This window comes from Lissotriton vulgaris, chromosome 8 (genome assembly GCF_964263255.1).
Source record: "Lissotriton vulgaris chromosome 8, aLisVul1.2, whole genome shotgun sequence".
In the NCBI taxonomy this organism is placed as follows: domain Eukaryota; kingdom Metazoa; phylum Chordata; class Amphibia; order Caudata; family Salamandridae; genus Lissotriton; species Lissotriton vulgaris.
Window position 1 is genome coordinate 1,374,314,864 of NC_141696.1, and position 22,745 is coordinate 1,374,337,608.

Here is a 22,745-nt window from a genome sequence, read left to right on the forward strand (position 1 = left end):
ATAAAGAAAATGTAGACATTTTTGGGTGAGGTCAAATCAGGCGGTAAGTGAGCATGAATCTATTCAATTCAGAATCCTGGTAGAGCAAGATTTGGATACCACTACTTATAGGTGTTTTATTTCAGTGGAGGAGATGTTTATTTTAAGAGTCTCTAACTGAGTCAACAGAGCGTCTTCCGTTGATGCATTATGTGTTTTTTTGGTGTTATTTTGTCTTTTGCACGTTGTTTTTAGCTGCTTGCTTCTTGAGGGCTTGATTTGAGGTTCTTCTTGGGGGAAAAACCCGTACAGACTAGTCCTGATACCAAACACAATTTCATAGGCAAATGTTTTGAAGCAAACTCGTCAACAAGATACCCTGCTATTGACCAGAGACCAGTGAGGTGTGTCAAGCTTTGTGTAGGATGACCCTGACAACTGTGCATGGGTCATTGGGACGGGAGGAAAGGACCATTTTAGTATTCTTGAGTCATGAACAGTATGTAATGCTTGGTTTGATCTCTGCTTGCCTTTCTGAGGGGCTGCGCTGGCAGAGTCAAAGAACTGTCCAGAGGACCTGTCTGTGGCAAGCGAGTTGATTAAAAAACAGATGTGCATACTCACATGCACATTTATTTCTCTAGTTTTTATTGATTTCCTATTTTGTTGGGATTACAGTTGAACACCCCACATAACATTAAGGTAATTACCTCTTGGAAAACCCCATATGCTGATAAACTGTCTGCAGTTATTCCTCAGAAGCAAACCTTGCTGTCTTGCGGTATGATTCACTAAACTTATGCGAATGTCTGTGAAATTTACCTGCCACTGACATCATTTACAGAAGCAAAATCCAGAATAAGAAATGGGGAGATTTGTGCCTTGTAAATTGAAATTTCCTAACAGAAGTTCCACTAGTAGGTGGTGTTTATATGTGAGGAAATCTATTCTAAAGGTGGGTTAGGGGCTGCCCAATTTTGACCCATCAGCAAAGGTTTATGGACGACACAGAATTGTACGATTTGGAATATTCATAAAACTTTTAGAGACCGTTTTCCATCCTGAAAGCATTTGGAAATGTACTCCTGTGAAGGGTAGGACTACATCAATTGTTATGGTCGAAATGGGGACAGAACTCTTCCATGATTTCTAAGGGTGTAAGGGAAAAAATTCTCTGTAAAGAAAGAACAAAATGTACATAATACAAATGCGCTGTGGCTTTTCATTTCCACATACAAAACATTGCCTGATCTTTTCAGTATGCGTAAATGGAATTTTACAGGAGTAAATTTAGCAATCTGCACCAGTTACAGATTTCTGGAAGTCCTCCTAAAATTCTTTGTAATTTCCATGAAATTCAGAACAAAATTCTACTCAGTGTGTAGATGTTAGACTGTGTGAGTAGATTTCCAACTTTCAAGTCTAAAGGTTTGTGAACCTGGCCCTCTGTATTAACTGTTGTACAATTTGAGCTTTCTCACAACAACTCTGGCATACCTGCGCATTCTCTGTCCTGATTTTCATTTCTGTTTTAAACAAGACAATTTGGACCGCTCCGAATTTAATTGTAACAAAATTGGTTAACAACCACCAGACAGATAGTGGAGCTCTATTGATAAAAAAAGTTTAAAAAAAAAAAGATTTTAGGGAAAAATGCAACCCTTTTTTATTTGTGTCCCTGATATTCATATGATATATTATTGCATTGTGGGGCTTTAGACTATGTCTTGCAGGTTATATAAATTGTCATCACTGGCAGGGCAAGCATCGCCATAATGATGTCTCCATCTTCCCTGGTAGCCCGGGGCAACCAGACCTTTTGAATGCACCTTGACCATCAGTTATTTCTAGGATTCACCCATACCTTTGTGCAAGTTCACATTTGGAGGAAGCAGAGGGATTGTATTCCTTGCCAAGGGGAGCAGGTGGAAGTTTCTGATGGTCATGGACTTTTATCTGGAGACTTCAGGGGTGGGTTAGGCGATGCTGCCATGTGTGAAGATAGAGGACTGTGGATCAAAAGGAAGGAAAATTGGTATTATTTGCCTGATTTATACAACACTTATCTACCCTAGTCCTACTCTATAATTAGCATGGTCACCCCAGAAAATATCCTGACTATATACAAATCAAAATATGTGTTCACATAATTAAATTAATGATCGCATTCTTCAGTATTAGAAATATTCTGCGTATTTGATCCGAAAGTATATTTTTGTATTTTATATGACAGGTTGTATGAATCAGGCAACTAATATCAAGATTAATTTGAAGGGAACAAAACAGTTTGAAAACTGGCATAGAACTTAAATGCATGAAATAAGAGTAGAACTGATGTGAACAGTATGACAAGTTGCTAGATAAGACAAATGTGTTTATGATTCTATATGATTTAGGATTTTATTGGGCACTTTTGAAGTTACAAAAATAACGAGATAAGGAAGATTTAAATGTGTTTGTGATGAATTACATTGCTTTCCGTTACTGTCCACTCACACCAGTACCTGGATAGCCTTTTAGGGTGAAAGTACCCTCTAACATCATAGGTGAGGGACAGTGAGGGTAATTCAAGCACATACTGAGACCCTAGTTCTGAAAAAAGGAGATCTTACGGATGAACAAAAGTGATCTTAGCACTTAATTAAAATGGTAATGGAGACTCGGGCTCTCATGGCTGATCAGAAGAATCCTGCTGCAGTTGAAACCAAAAGGATACCATGCCTGTAGTGAAAGGAGGAGGCTAGGCTCAAGTAGTTCCAAAGATGGTAGAGGTCAAGCTAGGCTTAATATTTAAAGAAATTGACATTTGGCAGAATTTTCTGTAAAAATATCTTACCACCCTCTCTGGTGCACACAGTTTCCTTAGAAGTAGCATAAGAAAGTCTAAAACAGTATTTCTACCACTAAGGGCCCAATATATGAAATATCGGTTGACAAAACGTGCTCACAAATTGCCCACCAACCTTTTTCCTAAAGGAAAGGATTTTTTTCAGACTGACGCATGTAATAATAGGTCTGTTAGCATATTGAAGAGAGCCAGAGGAGATTTAAAGACCGGCATGAGCCACCTCCCCACAACTAGAAATGAATCACAAGAAGGTCCCTGGGTCTAAACCGAGAATAGAGAAAGAGTGCTGGAGTATTCCTTTTATAGGACGGTTCCCCTCTTCCACCCATAGGTGACATGCTTCATCATAGAGAAATCTCCTCGCGTTGTGAACCTAGTCGCAATGCGGGCTACAACCCCCTCTCTGGGAGGGAGGAGCTTAGGAATGTTTTAGTGTAGCAGAAGAGTCTCCTAAAACCTGTAAGAAAGCAGGGTGTGTTGGGGGAAATCAAACAAGGTGAGTAGGGAAAGTGGAATAAAACTAACTCTAAGGTACGCCATGAAATTTTATTGGGGCATCCGTAGGTTAGACTATCAACAAGTACTATGAGAGGAGGGAATTCAACCTCTCATAAAATGGTGGCGATCAACCTGTTTCTGCCTCCATAGAGGTGTGAGTCAAAAGGTTGTTATGCGTGTGTTGCAGTAGCCTAATCAACCTTAAACCCTGAATACTAAACCAATGGTTGCAGTGATTTTCACTCAGATGGATGTGCACTGGTAGTGATGTTGTACCCATAGAGAGACAAGAAATCGGGATACATACATCACTGCAAACAAACCAGCACTCAGAAGGATAAGTAAATAAAAGAAAACAAGTGCGAATAATCAAATTGTGAATTTCCACATTTCATGAGTATCCTAGACCAACTTTTAACATTAGTCTTGTGAAAAAGTTGATGTTTTGGAAGCTTACCCGCTTAGTCAGTTAAAAACAGTGGCGGCTGGTGACATTTCAAAGTGGTGAGGCGAGCAAACAGGCTGTACAGAAACACCCAGGCTGGTGATGTTGAGGCAGGCTCTGTTTCTGCACGCACAATGCTTCCAAACCCTCCCGGATGTTTTGAAATCCACAAGTCTCCGGTGTACATAAAATGGCCTATCTGCAGATCGCCAAGTCTTTCTCTGGCTCAAAGTGGTCATGCCTGTCTTGCTCGTTGCGCTCCCTCTACGTGTGGCGCAGTGACTCACCGGCCTATGGTGTCCTCTATCCACGGTCACTTAGTCAGGGCCTATAACAAGTTAGTGTTGTTGCAGGACAGGAATGCGTTTGTGCTGTAAAATATTTCACAGTGGTTTTGATTTGCTGCAGAAATGGAGCAGTCATTACTGCTCGAGATCACAATGCTGTATTGTGGGGCAGTCAGTCAGTCAGTTTGGGTTCACTTTTAGAAAATATCCCAATGCACCTTTGTGTCTTCTATAGAAATATTGTGGAGCCCGTAGCTGGCCACAGGCCAAACTGCAGATATATTTCATTCACAATGTGATTTTTAAATTATGAAATAGTACTTAGACATGCCAATTCACAATCGCGGCCCGCATGACGGGGGGTTGGAAATGGGGTCGTCGCGGGGGGGGAAGCAGGAGGAGTTTAATTAAAAAATCAAATAAAACTTACCGTCCCGCGCCACCTTAGCTTCTGGATGGATCCGACTCCCGCCGTCCAGCGTTTTCGAATTCCATTTCCTGCAGCTCTCATCGTCATCATAGGAAAGGCAGCCTCCCTCCCTCCCCTCCACTAATCACAATGCTGCAATGGCAGCGTTGTGATTGGTGAGGCGCAGTGGAGAGCGTCCCAGCTTGGCCATTTTCTCTATGTAGGCTGCATGCAGCAGCCTACATAGAGAAAAAGGGAGAGTGGGTGGTCCTGTTTGAGGGCCGGGGGGGGGAGTGGTTTACCCACTGTTGTGGGTACTGACTGTATGGTCGCCCCCCCTGCCCTCGAGCAGGACCGCCCACCCCCAACCAGGCCCTTCTGCTTTCTCGCAGTGCGAGAAGCAGAAACATAAATGGTGGTAGTTATTACCATATATGTTTCTGCCTTCTTGCACTGCGAGAAAGCAGTGAGGCAATGCCCCCACGCCACTGGTTAAAACTAACCTACTCTACCTCGGTGTAAACTCGAGGGAGCATATATGTCCTGTAGATAAGGGAAGCATATGAGCAATCAACTCAAGAGCTTAATATCGCAGTACCAAACATACAGATAAACAAATAAACAAACATGATGCAGGCCAGCTGACTCCAAACATATGAAAAATTAATAACTCCAAGTTCAAGAGTAATATTTAAGGCAAAATACTGGTAACCCTCAGGGAACATATGATAGAATGCACACAGTAATAACCTTATGAAATAAGGTGGGCCTCAAAATAGATGTATTTAAAGCACAAAGTGCTGAGACTAGTAATAACTATCATTCATTACACAGAGTGGTGCGGTGATGGACTAAGGTAATGATTAATAAGTGGACACCCGGAGCACATGGACAAAATTTGAGACACACAGTCTCACAGGACATACAAAGATAATGTGTATGGGCCATAGAACGCCCAGACCGAGTAGGGGAAAGAGCTGTTAACTGACAGTATACCTGATGTTTACTAAAGGATCAATCAGAATATGTGTAATCATTTTAACTGACAGTTATTCCTGTGTGCATTCGATCATATGTTCCCTGAGGGTTACCAGTATTTTGCCTTAAATCTTACTCTTGAACTTGGAGTCATTAATTATTCATATGTTTGCAGTCAGCAGGCCTGAACCATGTTTGTTTATATGTATGTTTGCTTACTGCGATATTGAGCTCTTGAGTTGATTGCTCATATGCTTCCCTTATCTACAGGACACATATGCTCCCTCGAGTTTACGCCGAGGCAGAGTTGGTTAATTTTAACTGAATAATGCGGGCAAGCTTCCAATACATTAATGTTTTGACATGACTAATGTTAAAAGTTGGTCTAAGATACTCATCAAATGTGGAAATTCACATTTTGATTATTCACACTTGTTTTCTTTTATTTACTCATCCTTCTGAGTGCTGGTTTGTTTTCAGTGATGTATGTATCCCGATTTCTTGTCTCTCTACAGGTAGAACATCTCTACCAGTGGACATCCATCTGAGTGAAAATCACTCCAACCAATGGTTTAGTATTCCGTTTTCAAGGTTGATTAGGCTCTTGCGACACACGCTTAACAACCTTTTGACTCTTATTTTTTTCACTATTCTTTCCTGGTACCTGATGAAAGCCGCCACACCTCTACTGAGGGTATAAGGTAGAAACATGTTGACCAACACTTTTCTACGAGAGGTTGAATCCCCTCCTCTCATAGGACTTGTTTTTAGTCTTACCTACGGATGCCCCAATAAAATTTCATGGTGTACCTTAAAGTTAGTTTTATCCCACTTTCACTAATCACCTTGTTTGATTTCCTCCAACACACCCTGCTTTCTCACAGGTTTTAGGAGACCTCTTCTACTACACTAAAACATCCCTGAGCTCCTCCCTCTCAAAGAGGGAATTGTAGCCCGCATTGCGACTAGGTTCACAATGTCAAGAGTTTCCCTGTGATAAAGCATGTCACCTATGGGTGGGTGAGGGGAATCGTCCTATAAAAGGAATACTCCAGCACTCTCCAACTCTTTTTCTCTACTCTCTGTTTAGACCCAGGTGGCCTTCTTGTGATTCACTAATAGGTCTAATCCCAAATTTTCAAATTGTAGTAGATTGCTGTCCGACCTACTGTATTAATATTCATGTGGTAGAAAGCAAATTGCAACTTATTACGATTGGGTACCATCACAGGAATGTTGGCCTGCTAGGGGTATCTTTTGTCACATTTTAAATAAAGCAAAACAAAAAATTCAGATGCAGCCTCTTCTCCTTAAAGGAAATGGGTCTGCATTTAGACAAAAAATGTTCTTGTTTGTATGAGAGTTGATAGTGGTCCCATTGACCACTCTACAGCAAACTTTATTTTATTTTAACATTCACAAAGAGGAAGAGGTACCAAGGGGACTCCTTCCCATCTGCAAATAGGTTACTACCTCCTTTGAGACGTAAACAAAACTTCATTGTTTTGCATCTAGGTTTTGGTCGGAAAACATTGATACATATCTTAAGGAACTGCTATTTGGAAGGGATGCCCTAAACACCCCCCTTCCAAATGACATTTTTTAAATGGATTTAGTACATAAAAAGGCAATTTTGTGGTTGCAAATCGATTTTGTGAATTGCAGGTGGCTTTGTACATCAGGCCCTTAATTCTGTGACGAGGGAGTAGCCAGAAAACATACATACCAGCATTTTGGAGGAGGAAAGAGGGAGATTTTTAAAACCTAATCGGGAGAATGTATTTCTCCCATTAACTTCTGTTGGGGCCTGCATCGGGTCTATTGCCGTGTATGGGACTTGCAAGTGTGCTGCTGCAGGATCGGATATTAAAAATTCAAATATAAGGCTTTTTCCTTACCTGTCAAGAGAACAGAGAAATTGCTGTCGCAGGCAGAGAAAGGGCAACAAAACTTGTGTGCACTTGCTTACAGGAGCAGGTTACAGGCAGTGCATAATCTGAGTCACACAAGACCAGCCCCTGCCATCTGAAACCCGCAGAGGAATCTGGTTTTCCATGCAGGAATCAGGAGGCGGGAGACTAGCCTTGACATCGGTAGTCTCCCAGATGATTCGGGAGGGTTGGCATGTATGAGAAAATTAAATTAGCCCCCACTTTGAACAAAAGCGCTGATGCCTCAAAGCAAGCAGAGCAAATGAGCTGAACCCTCCCTAGAACAGCTTCCTTATCTCCTCCATCCATGCACCTATCTATTCATTCTTTCACTCTTCCAACCACTTAATGATGTCCACTATTTCAATTTTATATTCTATCATCCATTCTTTCATTGATTGTTCAATATTTCAATCATTCATCGATCCACCTACCTAATTTGCCATCCGTTAATCCATCCACTCTGCCATCCATCAACTATACCATCTACCCACATTGCCACCCATCGATCATTCCACTTTGCCATTGATCCATTCTGCTATTCATCATCCACGCTGCAATTCATCCATCTTGACACCCGTTCATCCACTCTGCCAGCCATCCATGTAAATGTAAATGTAGAGTATTTATATAGCGCACTTCTACCCGGAGGCCTCGTAGCGCTGTATTCATACCGCTTTGGAACCCATCCTGGCTCTCCTGTGAAATGTCCACTCCTGGTCACCCCCAAGGTGAAGCCAGGCATCCACAGCGCTGCTGGGGCCGTTGTGGAGATTAAGCAAGCTATTGCCCAGAGTCACAGAGTGGGACCCATGATTAGACTAGGCACCGAGGTGAGAATTAGCAGGTCCGGGGAAATTGAGTCCAAGAGCCGCCGAGGCGGGAATTGAACCATGGTCCCGGGCCAGACCTCTGCATCAGGGTCTGCCGCTCTAACCATTGAGCCACGCTTCCATCCACTCAACCATCCATCCATTTATCCACTCTGCCATCCATTGACCCATCCACTCTGCATCCATCCAACCACTGCCATCCATCCATTAATCCATCAACTCTGCCATCCGTTCATTCATCCAGTCAGCCATCCATCAATCCACTCTGCCATCCATCCATTCACTCTGCCATCCATCCCTTCACTCTGCCATCCATCCATCCACTCTATCATCCACCCATCTTTCATCCATCCACTCGGCCATCCATCCAGCCATTAGTCCACTCTACCATCCATCCACTCTGCCATTCATTTATCAACCCATCCACTCTACTATCCAATCATCCATTCATTCACTTTGCCAGCCATCAATTCACTCTGCCATCCACTGTGCCATACATCAATTCTGCCATCTATTTGTCAACTCTGCCACTCCTCCACACTGCCATCCATTCACTCTAGCATTGATCCACCCTGCCATCCATCCACTCATCTTTTCACACTCATCAATCCCTTTACTCTGCCATCCTTTCACCTGTCCCTCCCCCTATCCATCCATCCTTTACTCTGCAATACTTTTGGCTGTCCATCCACCTATCCATTCTCTCATCCACCCTGTGGCCATCCTTTCACCTATCCATTCACTCACTCATCCATCTACCCATCCTTTCATTCGTCCATCCACCTAGCATTCAGTCATCCTTTCACCCACTCATTCTTGAACATACTCCTTCATCCATACTTCCTAATTTTCACCCTTTCTTCCAATAATCATTCTTTCTTTCTCCGTTCTATTTACCTAGTACCGTTTTTCCTTTCCCTGCTTGCTCTTCCAATGAGTCTCTATTCCAACATTAATGATAAGCATTTGCAGACCGACGATGCCCATAAATAACCCCATCCGCGGGTGGGAGTTCACACCAGCTATAGGTCTGTGAGCATGTCTTTGTTAGTGACCCTTGATAGGAGAAAATTGATAGGAAACGGGTACACTTACAAGCAGAAATGTATGTGGGTGGGGAAATTTTAATCAAGTTGCCTACTTTTACTCCCACCTCGAATTCCAAGCAAAATGGGTGTAAATCTGATGTTTTATCACAGTCACATGTATTTCCCTGATGGGTTGCAGGGTATAATAAAGCCATCACCAAATGGATCCTTTTTGAAAAACATGCTACCGTTTTTCTGTTTTCCCTTCCTTAAGCCAGCCAGCCAGCCAGCCTTGAAAGTATCAAATGACTAGATAAGGGGTTTCCCGTCCCTGCATCTGAACAACACATTTATTTGCATCTGAAGAAAAAAACAGCTCAGTTCGCTGGTGACAGAATGAGTGGAATTTTACCAGCCATCCTCCTCTGCTTCATGACATCACTGGGAGCTGAAGCAGAATCCGCTCTCAGCCTCACGGGGCTTAAAATAGGACCCCGTCTCATGGTTGGCTGCAGCAGTCTCACAGCGCTGGCATCCCGTGACCCCCCACGCCCCCGGAGATCCGTACCCTGCAAATGCATCACTTCTTACAGAAGTACCAATTTACTGTAAAATGTAAACGTCTTTAAAACGAGCCGCCCGTTAATGCTGTTTCCAAGCATCGCACCTACGTCGTTTGCTTCCCCTCGATATGAAAGCTTTATGGGAGGGGGCAGGATTATCACATTGCCGCTGGTTCCGTGTGTTTGCAGGTATGAAAAGGTGGCGCACTTTTTCAGAACAAGCACCAGCCCAGATAATGCGGTGGCATCTTCGCTTCCTCATCCCGCCCCTCCCTCCCGCCCGCCGCTGCCGCCGCCACTTATCAGCACTGTGGAAATTTCCACTGCTGTGAAAGAGACACCAGGGGAAGGCTCGCGCTAAGCCTGGCATGATAAAATAAATGTAGGTGGTGGGAGGGGAGAAACACAAAGAAAGCCCTCTACGGATGCTGATACCGACTTTCACTTGTACAAAAAAAGGAGGTGGGGGAGGGCAGGTATGGGTACGAAGCTGAACAGTGTCTGTACATACCCAACCCGAGGTTTTTTGGAATGGCAGGGTGTTAAATGATTATTTCACGAAATACCGCACTCGCGCTTACTTTTTAGGACACTTTTCAAATATATGTTCTGTTTGTTTTGGTCTTAGGTGCGTGCCACGGGCACCCCGCGTTGCCACAGGGTGTAAATGCAGGTTTTGGTCCACATAAGGTAGTCCTGTTATTACCCGCTTCTGAGAGCGTTAACAATAAAGGCTGATAATGGCCCATTTATGGGCCCTAGCCAAAGGTACATAATGAGGACAAGGGCAATTAATACCTGTTAATGCTTGACAGCATGCAATTCATTTCACCATTCTACGCAGTCAGAGTGTCTGCACCAGCCCCCGCCTTCCGGGATACAGAGATAAATCACATTATAGCAACATCAGAACATTTGCTTATGTTTATTAAGTGCTTATATGCCACTGAGAGAACCTCACTGCGCTGCAGAAGAATTGTGAACAGTCTGAACTCAACTCCGTACAAAGGCCTCATAGCTGGCCTGTCAAAGGGGTTTCAGAACATTGTAAACCCTCAGGTATGTCCATGTCTGGCGTGGTCAACATGTTGAAAGGTCATTACAACAATGACCCCCGCTCTCCTATGATCAGCATTTCAGTCATCCGCTTTGCAATTATTAACATTCACCAGAGAGAGAGGCTAGCACACTGGGCCGGAGCCATGACAAGCTGGCCGGATGACTAATGCAAAGCAGCCCTGCCCCAATTCCCTCTCCAGGCCCTTTTCCCTACAGACTGGAAGGGTAGCACCTCTGGAGAGCTGAAAGAGTTTTGTGGGAGGGCATTTGCGTTTATTAGCCCTGGCTTAGATATTGCTTTAGCTGTCTCTCCAGCCAACATTAGAAAAAAAAAAAAAAAAACCAAGCATTGACAAAGCCAATAGGTTTGCCGTCGGCTGCCAAACTTTGTGCTTTCCAATGCTTGTTTTGTCTTGTCATTTCTTTTGTAGAATCCAAGCAAAATGGGTGTAAATCTGTTTTATCACAGGCACATGTATTTCCCTGATGGGTTGCAGGGTATAATAAAGCCATCACCAAATGGATCCTTTTTTGAAAAACATGCTACCGTTTTCTTTTGTAAAATCTTTATTGTTGTGGTAGCTGTAGTGACCCTGCCAAGTAACAAAACACGTTGCCTGTAAACAAAAATCAATGTTGGGTCTCAACAAGCTAACATAACATTGTCCCCCTTGGCACTGAAGGGAACAACTTTCTGTGTGGGGTTGTGCTCTACGTGAAAACACAGAATGTCCTCACTCGTAGTGAAATTTGTCAGTGGCCGAAGTAGGTTGACTAAATGCCCCATGCTGTAGAGGAAAGAAGAAAACTGTGTGTAGCACAACAAGAGACCCATGGATCACTAAAAGCCCCTAAAATCAAAAGGCTTTGGTCAATTTCATACCTACAAATGAAAGCATATAAATAATACTTAGAGGAGCTTTGGGCCAGACCTCTTCATCATTAGTCTGTTCTGCTGTCATTCAGATTTTGCTTCCACCCACCACAGCGAGGGGCGTTGGGTCTTGTGAGTTACATGTCTGATCACATGTGGACACAGGTCTAAAAAGAAGTGCATTTGGCCAATCCTTTTCTTTTATATATTTTTTCTTTGCAATCCTAGTCCTTTTTAAAATCTTTTTAGTAATTCATGTATGTTTACACTACTTGTCCTAAGGTTACAGTAATTCAAAGCAAATAGTATGTTTTTTCTGATGGGGCTTCTACCTGCAGATTATTCACCTCATACATCTTCCTTGACTCTAGCTGGAGCTGGCAAGGCTCCTGCAGATGCAACAACAATAACGTTTGACAAATCAGCTCTCCCAGGACAGCAGGGGGGACCTTGACACTGCCTCGACTCTGGCTCCGCCAGTTTCATAATGTTATGTAACCGTGCACGTCGCTACTGGGGACACTGACATCTGTGCTTTTTCCATGCCCTTTGCGGATCTAGGGTGCTGTCCTTGAATTTCTCTATTTGTAGTGGCAGTCATTATTTCTTAGGTGTCCATTTGCGCCTTGCCTTGTTTCACACTTTCTGCTCGACTTCTTCTCATCTTGCTCCACTGTGCATCTGGATGTCTGTGCGGGTCAATGCAGTAAACGGGGGCCGTCATCTCTCCAGGTTTGGGCCAAGGTCGGGCTGCTTGAGTGATTCTAAGGAGATGGCCCCACAGTTAGGGCTTACCTCTTGTGATTGTGTCTGCTTGAAGGGTGTACCTCCACCCCCAAACTAGTGCCACTTTAGTTTTTGGGCAGGTATTTTTTGTCAGTGGGACCCATTCCCTGATGTTGACCTTGTTGTCCTATAACTCGGCTCCTGCCCAGTTCAGCGATGGCCCGGTGCTAGCGTCTACATTCCAGTGCCGGACCTGTTGCTTCCGCATTGTGTTCCAGCCTTCCTGGTGCGCACCCTGCTCACGTGGTGACATTCACACAGGCTTTAGCAGTGATACTCTGTCCTCCTTCAGCCTCCTCTGGTGCACCTCCGAACCTCAAGATGTGGAGAAGTGTGGCTCAATCATTGGAGCGGCAGACCCTGATGCAGAGGTCTAGCCCGGGACCAGGGTTCAATTCCCCGCATCGGCAGGTCTTGGGCTCAAAATTCAACGGACCTGATAATTCTCGCCTCGGTGCCTATTCCAATCATGGAGTCCCACTCTACAACTTTGGGCAATAGCTTGCTTAATCTCCACATCGGCCCCCACAACGCTAAGGATGCCTGGCCTCCACCTTGGGGGTGCCCAGGAGTGGACGCCTCACAGGGAAAGCCAGGATGGGTTCCACAGCGGTATTCATACAAGCGCCTTGAGACCCTTCGCGTGAGTAGTGCGCTATACAAGTATCAATTTACAAGATGCCTTTGGTTCTTTGGCGGTCTTGTCTCAGTGTCAGTCGACTTGGCTGGTCTTTTCAACAAATGTTTTACCTCACTGGCTGCAGTTCTTCTTCTGGAGGCCTTTTTGAGTTGTTCGTCTGATATACTGGAATGGACATCAGGAATGGCATTGCCTGGGTTCCTGGACTCTGAGTGTTCCTTTGCCTCTAGTTCCAGCTTTAATGCGTTGCCCACCATGAGGTTGCATTCTGATGCTGCTATTGGATTCTGAGAGGCTGTTTTCGCTTGTCCTCTTACTCTTTCTTACTCTTTGATGGGGATCTATTTGCATTTTCATCCGTAGTGGTTTGATTCCAGATTCTGGTTTTGTGCATGGTTGGTATTTGAACCGCCCTTTGGGGGACTCTTTCCATTTTAGTTTGTGGGACGCTGCTTATTCTTGAAATTGCCTCTACCTATGGTGGAGATAAAGACTAACTCGTTGACTGATATTCTACAGCCTTGCTCCTCCTTATGAGGACTATTGTTGTCCATCCTTAGGGCATGAAGGTCCCTGTTTGGGCTGTAGGAGGCAGCACGGCTGGACTGGGAACAGCAACCAGTCCTGGCAATCTGCTCGACCAGCCCTGGGAGGAGGGAGAGAGGAGTGCTAGAGAGAAGGACTGCTACTGCTGCACCAATGCTGCAAAACCTGCCCCCAGTAACAAAACCAGCCCCCACATGTCCAAAATGGCTTCCACCCTTCTGGCCCACTGGGAAAACGCCCAGTGCCCGCTACGGCCCGCTTGGCCCTGAGAGGCAGGTAGAAGCAGAGGCGCAACTAGAGACAAATTTCGGGGACGGGGGGGGGGGCTGATTCTTCCAGTCATATGCAGTGTGGAGATGCAGGGGCTCTAAGAAGGGGTGAAAACAAAACAAAGTCTCGTTAGCAAGTAAATGGTCTTTTAAAGACCTGTAAAGTACGCTGGTGCGGCTGTGTGTGTGCCCGGGAAGCTGTCTTAGCCGGGCTGACACACATGCCGGGTGGGGGGTGGGAGAGGGGGGGGGGAGGGGGGGCTGAAGCCCATTGAGCCCAATGGGCGTTGTGCGCCTCGGTAGGCGTGCCTTGCTTCCAGAGATTTTCATACTCAGATCACAAGCGTTATCGCTAAGCTAAGGAAGCACCAGACTTTTTGTCCTCTGTGCCTCTACTATGTTTTGTAGTGGCCTTCCTCTTCAGTTCCCAGACGCAGTGATATTTCTTTTGCTTCGTCCTCCTCTCCTATGTCTGATGAGTAGTGTCATTTAGCTATGTTGAAGAACAAAGCATTTTTGTCAGGGGAGCGGGCCCCTACATTCTTGCAATACTATTTGTCTGTTGTTGGATTACTCAAATGCCCTTTGAAAGACGGTGGTTCCTCTCCTTCCAGATCATGTCAGTGTCCTCATTGTAGAGGTGGTGCTTGATGGTTTTGGCATGGCAAGACAACTTGTCCAATCTGGTCTGGACTCTACAGCCCGACCTAATAGGCTCATCTGTGTTCCTTCACTATTTTGCCTTTGGGCTGTTTCGGTCTCCGGCAGCTAAAGGATGTCCTATGAATTAATCTTTTGATAGCTTTCTCCTTTTTTAAGTGCATGGGCTGCTGCGTCTCCGGATGCGTTGTAGTTGGGCTATGCCTCCAGCAATTCTAGAAGAGTGATTCTCTTTTGCTTGTCGATTACAGGGATTTTTGAAGGGTTGTTTTAGGGCTAGTCTTTACAGGCTCTACAGAATGAACAAGTGTTGTATGTATGTGTGTGGCTCTGGAGTAGGTTTGGTCTTGTTCAGATCTTTTCCCTCCTTAGAATTTCACCATCCTTTGTCCTTGGGCGTGAGTGCCAAACTGCACTGGTGGCAGATGTGCTGAATTTACTAATGACTGCTAGTACTTTATAGAATATCAACACAAAATATTTATAGAACGTCATCACAGGCATTTCATAGTGGTCAAGAGATTTATTGAAAGTTGCTAGCCGTATGTTTTCCAAACTCAAACATGATCTAGTGCTCCTATGTTAAAATCTGACCAATCCATACCTTACAATACTGTACCATATCATACAAACGATATTACTTACTTATGCCTACTACCTCTGTGGCTCACTGGTTAGAGGAGGCAGACCTGGAAGCATAGGTCAGCCCGGGACCAGGGTCCAATTCCCGGCTCGGCGGGGTCTTGAGTCCTAAAAATGTCCATGGACTCGAAAATTCTCTCTCTCCGGTGCCTACTCGATTCACGGGTTCACACTCTGCGGCTCTGGGCAATAGCTTGCTTAATCTCCACAACGGCCCCTCGCGGCGGGATGCCTGGCTTTCACCTTGCGAATACCCTGATGGGGTTATCTCACAGGGTAATACCAGGACGGGTTCCCTAACGAAGCGCTTAGAAACCACTCGGTGATTTGCGCTATATAAATTCCTGTACATTTACATTTACATTTACATTTACCTCTTCTGGGGTGCAGGCCATCAACCGGGACTCTCCAGCTATCTCTGTGCTGGGCTTTTCTTTCACTCTGACTCCAGGTGTAACACATCTCCTTGTAAGCAGCCTTAAGCCTTGACGGCAGGTGTTTCTTGGCCTTTCTCTTTTCCTTTTCCCTTGAGGGTTCCGGGTTAGGTCTTACCTGGTAGTGTTTGATGCATGCATGCTTAGGCTGTGACCTACACAGCCTAAGTGTCTTTTCATGCTTTCTTCATGAGTTGGGAGTTGGAAAGTCTGAATGCCAGGGTATGCTTTGAATATTTGTATTTTTCTTCTAGGTAGTGACATTGGAAACGATGGTGCATAACTTTTTTTGCATTATAATTGTGATTTCATATTCTAATTGCAGAGTAGCTTTTTGAAACTAATTTACAAACAAAAGATCATAATTTATGGGTTTTTACATGAGTAGCGTTGCTCATCATCTCTTATTTTACATGACTGAAAATGTAAGATTTTTTTAAGCTACTACATATGCTTCTTTAAACACGAATTGACTGTTTGTTATGTGTTTGATACTGGTTATCAGGTGTAGCAAAAATTGTGTACTGCTTAGGTAGAGCATCAGGTTAGTGTTACTAGTATTTCTGGGAACCATGGAACAACCTTACCTTAAAGTAATAGCATTTGTGACACTTTTTGTTTCCATGCAGGTATTTTCTTGTGGATTTTAATGCACCGCCTACAATCATCCCAAGTGTGTTGGACCACTTAGCACGTGACATTGATGTGATCCGGCCAACAGTCTTAAATCAGGATGCCAAAAAATCAGAACAAGAATGTTTAGGCATGGTCCCTGTCGACTATGCAGCCAAGTTATACGGGAAGAAGAAATGAATGCCTGCTCTTCCTGATGCACCTCCCGGGTTACCTTTTCTAGGGACTTATCTTCTTGTAATAGCTTTTTTAATAAACTTTAAAAAATGTGTTTTCAAAATAGAAAAAATGCACAAACTATGTACTCCTCTTAAATAATAAATATGCACAAAATATTTAGCTAATGGCTAGTCATTATGTCTGTTTGGTGAGATGCCTAATGTGACTACGTTATTATATGAACAGTATTCAACAAAGAACGTTTCACTAGCTATCTTCAGAGTAGATGAAAACTATCTTTCACAATTGGAAATGTAATATCATTTGTTCCTGTTATTTAACTCTACTGTTGAATTATGTTGCTTTTGGGGTAGAGAAGGTGGGTGTTACTTAAGAGGCCCCTAGCGACCTCTTGGGTATTGCTTCTTCAATCTTCTACTGCAGTTAGTTCCAAGAGTGTTCAGAAAAAAACTACTAGAGTATTTGTAGGTTTCCTTGATTGCTGTTTTGAGATATTGGGTCTCTGGAGGAATCCATTTATGTTCTATATAGGGATACTGTAGGAAATTGAATTACTAGTGGCGAGGAGTGAAACCCTAGTCAAGCAGCAACTGCAAAGCCTGTCAGGGTGAAGTCAGAAGAAAACCCCAAATTAACCTATGTTAACCCTCTGGTAGTTTAGCACAAACAGTCAGACTTAACTTAGAGACAATGAAATCTCCCACACCAATTTAGAAAGATTGATGATATTTTAATGACGACAAAACGACAAAAACCCAGTTAGTAGAACAGGAGATATGCAATTTTAAATATTTAGATAAAAATAGTGCTTGGAAGCAGAGCTTCAACTGTTGTTATCTGGTCAAGCCAGAACGAGGCAAAGTCACAAGTTCAGCCACAACGCGATGGAGTGCGGGCTGGATATAGGGACCAAGGTAGGTCCGCTCAAAAAGTACCTTCAATCCTGTTTGCAGGGTGTTGCTAGATCCTGTGTCAAGGATGCCTTACTTCTGTGTTTCTGAAAAAACAGCAGGGCTGCGTGGTCATGAGAATGCCTTTGACAAGGAGCTTGCGAGGCGAAGGCCTGTGTTGAGGATGCATCGCTCAGTGGAGGTTCTGAGGAAGCTGGAGGCTGAGATGCAAGGTTCTGCGTCAAGGATGCATTGTGCAGGGACGATTCTGATGCAGCTGCGAGGAGATGCATCCCACTGCATTGGTTCTACTCACAGGACCACATCTGGGCTACCAGACCACCTTCAGGCAAGCATCCAAAGATCCAGGACTGGGGTGGCACCACTTGATGGGCAAGAATCGCAGCAGACAGAGGCCAGGTGCTGGGTTCAAGGTAGTTGGAGCCTTTTCTGTCCCTAAGGCTCTAATCATGAGGCCAGCCAGCTAGCCCTTGGAGTCACTCATGCGATCCTGAGTTCAAGGTGCAGGTCCAGACCTTTTCAGTCAGGCAGTAGGGAAGAAGAGTAGCAGGGCAACACAGTAGCAGTCATGTTTTGCTGCAGAGCAGCACAGCAGTCCTCCTTAGTCTTTCTGAGGTGTATTGAAGAGTTGGGTCTCAGGGTCTAATATTCATACTTGGTGCCAGGTTTGAAGTAGTTGAAGATTCTGGAGGTTTCCACCCCAGATGTGTTTTGTATTCCCTATCACCCTCCCCTGGCCTTAGCTTGTCTGGGGATACAAAAGACTAGCGTCAAACCCTTTGTGAGTGTACTCAGGCAGAGCCTTTGTAATATGTAGGTGTGGTAGGTGACAACGACTCTCATCAAGTCCCAGATAGCTCATCCTGCCAACACCTATTCCATCGTTCTCTCAGTGTCTGGGAGCAATACACAATGACCAGCTTCCAGCTACACCTAGTCATGTGAACCAGGATGCAAGATGCATGCACCCAATGGTTGGGACAAGAAAATGCCAACTTTCTAAAAGTGGTACAAAAGGGGGTGGTGATGGACGGAGCATCTGAATCAATCAAACACTCACACCCAGTCAAAAGATCTGGGTTTAATCCATCACCGTTTGTACTGCTTTTGGCTGCTATAAGTGTGGCAGGGTATGCTCAGACGTGAGTCCCTTGCTCACTTTGCCACTGGATTCAAGCAAGCCGTGCTGAAGACGGCTGGAATGCCAGAAACCGGTCCAGGGAAGACATGGCTTGGCAGTTCGGGCTGGACTGTTCCCATGAGGCACAGGGTCAGACTGATTTGCATATAGCCATGTCTGCACTGGCATGGCAGAGTGGGCTAAAGAACGGTGATGGATTAAACCCAGATCTTTTGACTGGGTGTGAGTGTTTGATTGATTCAGATGCTCCGTCCATCACCACCCCCTTTTGTACAACTTTCTAAAAGTGGCCTTTAAAGAAATGTGACTTAAAATACTTAACCTTTAAAGAGTGGTTTAAATTACACTCCTTTAGACACCCCAGTTGAAATGTATCACTTATAAAATGTAATATGGTAACCCATTATCATCTTATGGGAGAGGTAGGGCTTGCAGTAATGAAAAATGAATTTGCGGTTTTCACAACCAGGACAAATAGAACTTAAAAGTACATGTTTCACTTATTAAATACACTGCACCCTATCCTTTGGGATGTTTAGGGACTACTGAAAAGGTGGCTAATATGCATTAAAAAGGAAGATTTAGGCCTGGTAAAAGGTGTATTTTACCAGGTTGACATGGCAGTTTAAAACTGCACACACAGACTGCGATGGTAGGCCTGAAGCATGGTTTGAAGGCTACTTAAGTGGATGGAGCAATGAGTGCTGCAGGCCCACTAGCATTTAACTTTCATGCCCTTGGTACATGTAGTTCCACTTTATCATGGGCATATGAGGACATAAATTGTGCCATTTGTGATTTAGCCAGTGTTTCCAGGTTTTAGGGATATAGCAAACACACTTTAACACTAGTCAGCAGTGGTAAAGTACACAGATCCTAAGGCCAACAAAAGCGAGACCAGCAAAATTGGTGGAGTAAGGCAAAAAGTGTAGAGGCAGACGAGCCTAAGGCTGACAGGGCTAACCAATATTATCATCAACAAACCTTAATACCCCTCCATGCTCATGACAAGCTCAGCTCGTCATGCAGTACACTTGTCGTTTGCTTATGACGAGCTGAGCTCGTCATGAACAATGGATTCCAAGGATTTTCAGCACAGAGGGGGAATTGCTGCAGCAGTCAAGGTGTTAAGACAGAACTGGCATATGAATTTATGTTCTGTAACCGTTATGCCTTTTTTCTTGGCATCTTCTTTCCGACAGTAAACCAGATTATCTACACAGTGCTACTGCGGACACCCACAAGGCTAGATATGTGGCTATGAGCTGCTAATGCTCTGGGTAGCAGGCTTCACCTTCGGGACTTTAGATTTTTTCTGCTGTAACTGGTCCTGAATGATGATGTGAGTGGAGAAGCAAGAGCACTGGAAAGGACACCAGTCTGGCTACTTAAGATGTCTTGGCACTGGCGCTGTTCATTTTTCTGTCTCATCTTTGGCCCATGATCTGGAACTTGAACTCAATTTTGTAGGTCATTTTGACATTTTTAGGTGTTTCTCTTTTGTCAACATTTTGGGTGTCTCTCCCATAACCATGCCGGTCTTGCAAGTGCCAGATGTCAAATCCAGACACACACTTCCTCTGGTGTCTTAATCTTAAGCCTCGTTCTGCTGTTTATATGTTCTAGTGCTTCCAAAAACCATTGCAAAGAAGATAGCGAAGTTGGTAATGCATTCTCTCAAGAAACGTCTCAGGTATTCTTGCAGATCGAGGGAAAAATATAGCAGCCATTCTCCTTGGCCCAGCAAAAAACAGAAGACCACCTCTTCTCGCAGCACATAAAGCAAAAGGAAGTTGAAAAAAAGAACTTTTTTCCTCTTCGAAGCAATTTAGTTGTTCGAGAAATTCCACAGAAGCAGAAGCAAGGGTTTTAAAGAGCCAATGGCTTTTGGCCGGTTGTCTGCTTTCTCTTCAATCCCTTTGAAATTAGTTACTACAAAGCTTCCAAAGCTGGCGAGCACCATGGTTACCTGACCACTGACATTTTTGTCATTGATGTTATTGTTGTCAGACTCAACTCTGCCTCAGTCTGTTTTATTGAAGACTAAGACTGATAAATAGCAGGAGCTCTTCATTCACCCAATGGGGCCCCTAACGTCTACCCAAATTTGGCCAGTTCCTATGACTACTTCTTGAAGATATCTTTATATACACTTCAGGTCACTTTACAGGGATAAATAGTGATTGGTGACCTTTACTAATATATGTAATATGACTCCAACCACTGTGTAAATTAGGGAGCTCTTATCTGATTAATTGCCATCAGATCGACAACGACTAATAGCAACAAGAAACATGTCGACCCACCTATACAGAATACTTTGAGCTGACACAGATCATTATCTCTGCTGACAGCCATTACTATTACATTTTTAAACAGGCGAAAGGACCTACCTATTAAACTGTCAGGGTACCATTTAGTCGATTTTAAGCACACTTTCACCAACACCCATTGGGAAACAGCCACTACAACGCGGCAATTTCCACGAATGCACTAACCACGCTTGCTTTACAACGCATGCGTGGTTACCACGTATAACCTTTACCACGCAATCCTTTCTACCAAATACGTAGTAAAGGAATGTGAGTTAAAGGTCGAAAAAAAAAGGGGGCTTAGAGGGTGGGGTGCGGGGGGACTCCCCCGCCCCCCCCCCCCCCCCCAAAAAACAACAAATGGGTTTAAGATAAACCCCCAAAACTTACCTAAAGAACGCTTTTCTGTGCCTCTTGTCGTTCATGGGATGAGCCTCCCTAACGACGTGATTACGTACGCGCTTCTACATACTGCATTTAAAATAGAAAAAGGACCACTTGAACAGTGTTAGAAGAAGGAAAATTCTGTACAAAGAAACTGTAATTATATTTTTTAATTATAATAATTAATTAAGTTAGGCTTAATAAAAAATATATGTATAGATTTGAAGTACATAATCAGCCATGCAGTCGGTTTACCATGAAAATGCCATTATCATGCATAGTTAAACAAAGAAAATTGTGTAAAAGTATGCGTGGTAAAGGCATTTTCGTGGTAAACCATATGCGTGGTAATGGCATTCCGTTGTAACGCATGCGTGGAAAAGGCATGTGTTGCAACGGAATGCGTTGTAACATCATACAACCCACCCATCTACACTAGCAGTCCCACATCTATACTCGCACTTCATGTACGGCAAAAATAAACGATTTCTGGCAAATACCCTCCTTGTGGGTGCCCGTCAGGCATTGCAGTGCCGGCCTGACAAGGAGTATGCCCTATGATGAAGCATGACACCCATCTTGGTGTGTGAGGGCACTTGCTCCTGAGCAATATGACCCCCCTTGCTGATTCCTCAGTTCATCACCGACCTCTCTCATTCTCATACCCTTTGTTTGTAACCCTGACCTAAACTTGCACCAGATTGAGTTCTAATAGATGTAAACTTCTACTTCTGACGAATTCTAGAGACTCCACAAGTTATACTGTTTGGACTCTATATCAAAAAGAAAAATTGATGGACAACATCTGTGTGTCTTTTGGACTCAAAATCAGGCGGATGGGAGATAGGGATGCGTTGAGACCTATCCCTGTCTCATATTCAAACTGAAGCTGATAACAAGAGGGGCAGAGAGAAACGGCATGGTTTGCAATAAAGGTTTTTTAAATGTACAAAAACCAAATTGCGATTTGGGTTTGCAAATCTGTGTTTGGAAGGGATGTGTTTAAGGTGGCCCTTCCTAATACTGATTCGCAGTGGCATCTATGAATGTTTTGCAACAAAACATTAATTTTTTACCAACTCCTCAGAGGATGTTGGAAAAGTCCACAAATGGGAATGGCTGCACATGGGATCCCTTCCCCTGTATGTATGTTGTTAATTCTTTTTTTATTTTATTAAACAAAGCTTAGCAACACATTTGGATGCACACAGTTTCCTGGACAGTCATCATGAGGGTTCCAGGTTCGTTCACATTCAGTACAATTATTCTATTGCCGTATAGTATTAATTAATTCAACCTCAATGATATTCCATGATATTCCATTTTGTTTATGAATTCTCGGAGCACAAGCCCTTCCAGCATATCTTCTACGGTCGTATTTTCCTCAAAAACCTCTATATTCCACTTACCAACCCTATATCTTATCCCACTTCCTTAGGCACCCCGACTTTAGTACACCACCTTTTCATCTGCGT

At 43.9% G+C, this 22,745-nt stretch overlaps 1 protein-coding gene across 1 annotated transcript in view; it reads left to right on the forward strand.

Moving 5' to 3' along the window:
- Window positions 1–16,681, forward strand: part of MRPS6 (mitochondrial ribosomal protein S6) — a 95,910-nt gene extending 79,229 nt beyond the window's left edge. Inside the window, exon 3 of the mRNA XM_086935355.1 lies at window positions 16,339–16,681. Coding sequence (XP_086791481.1) covers window positions 16,339–16,522 — 184 coding nt within the window. The 3' untranslated portion in view covers window positions 16,523–16,681. The remainder of the gene's footprint in view (window positions 1–16,338) is intronic.
- Window positions 16,682–22,745: the final 6,064 nt, after the last annotated feature.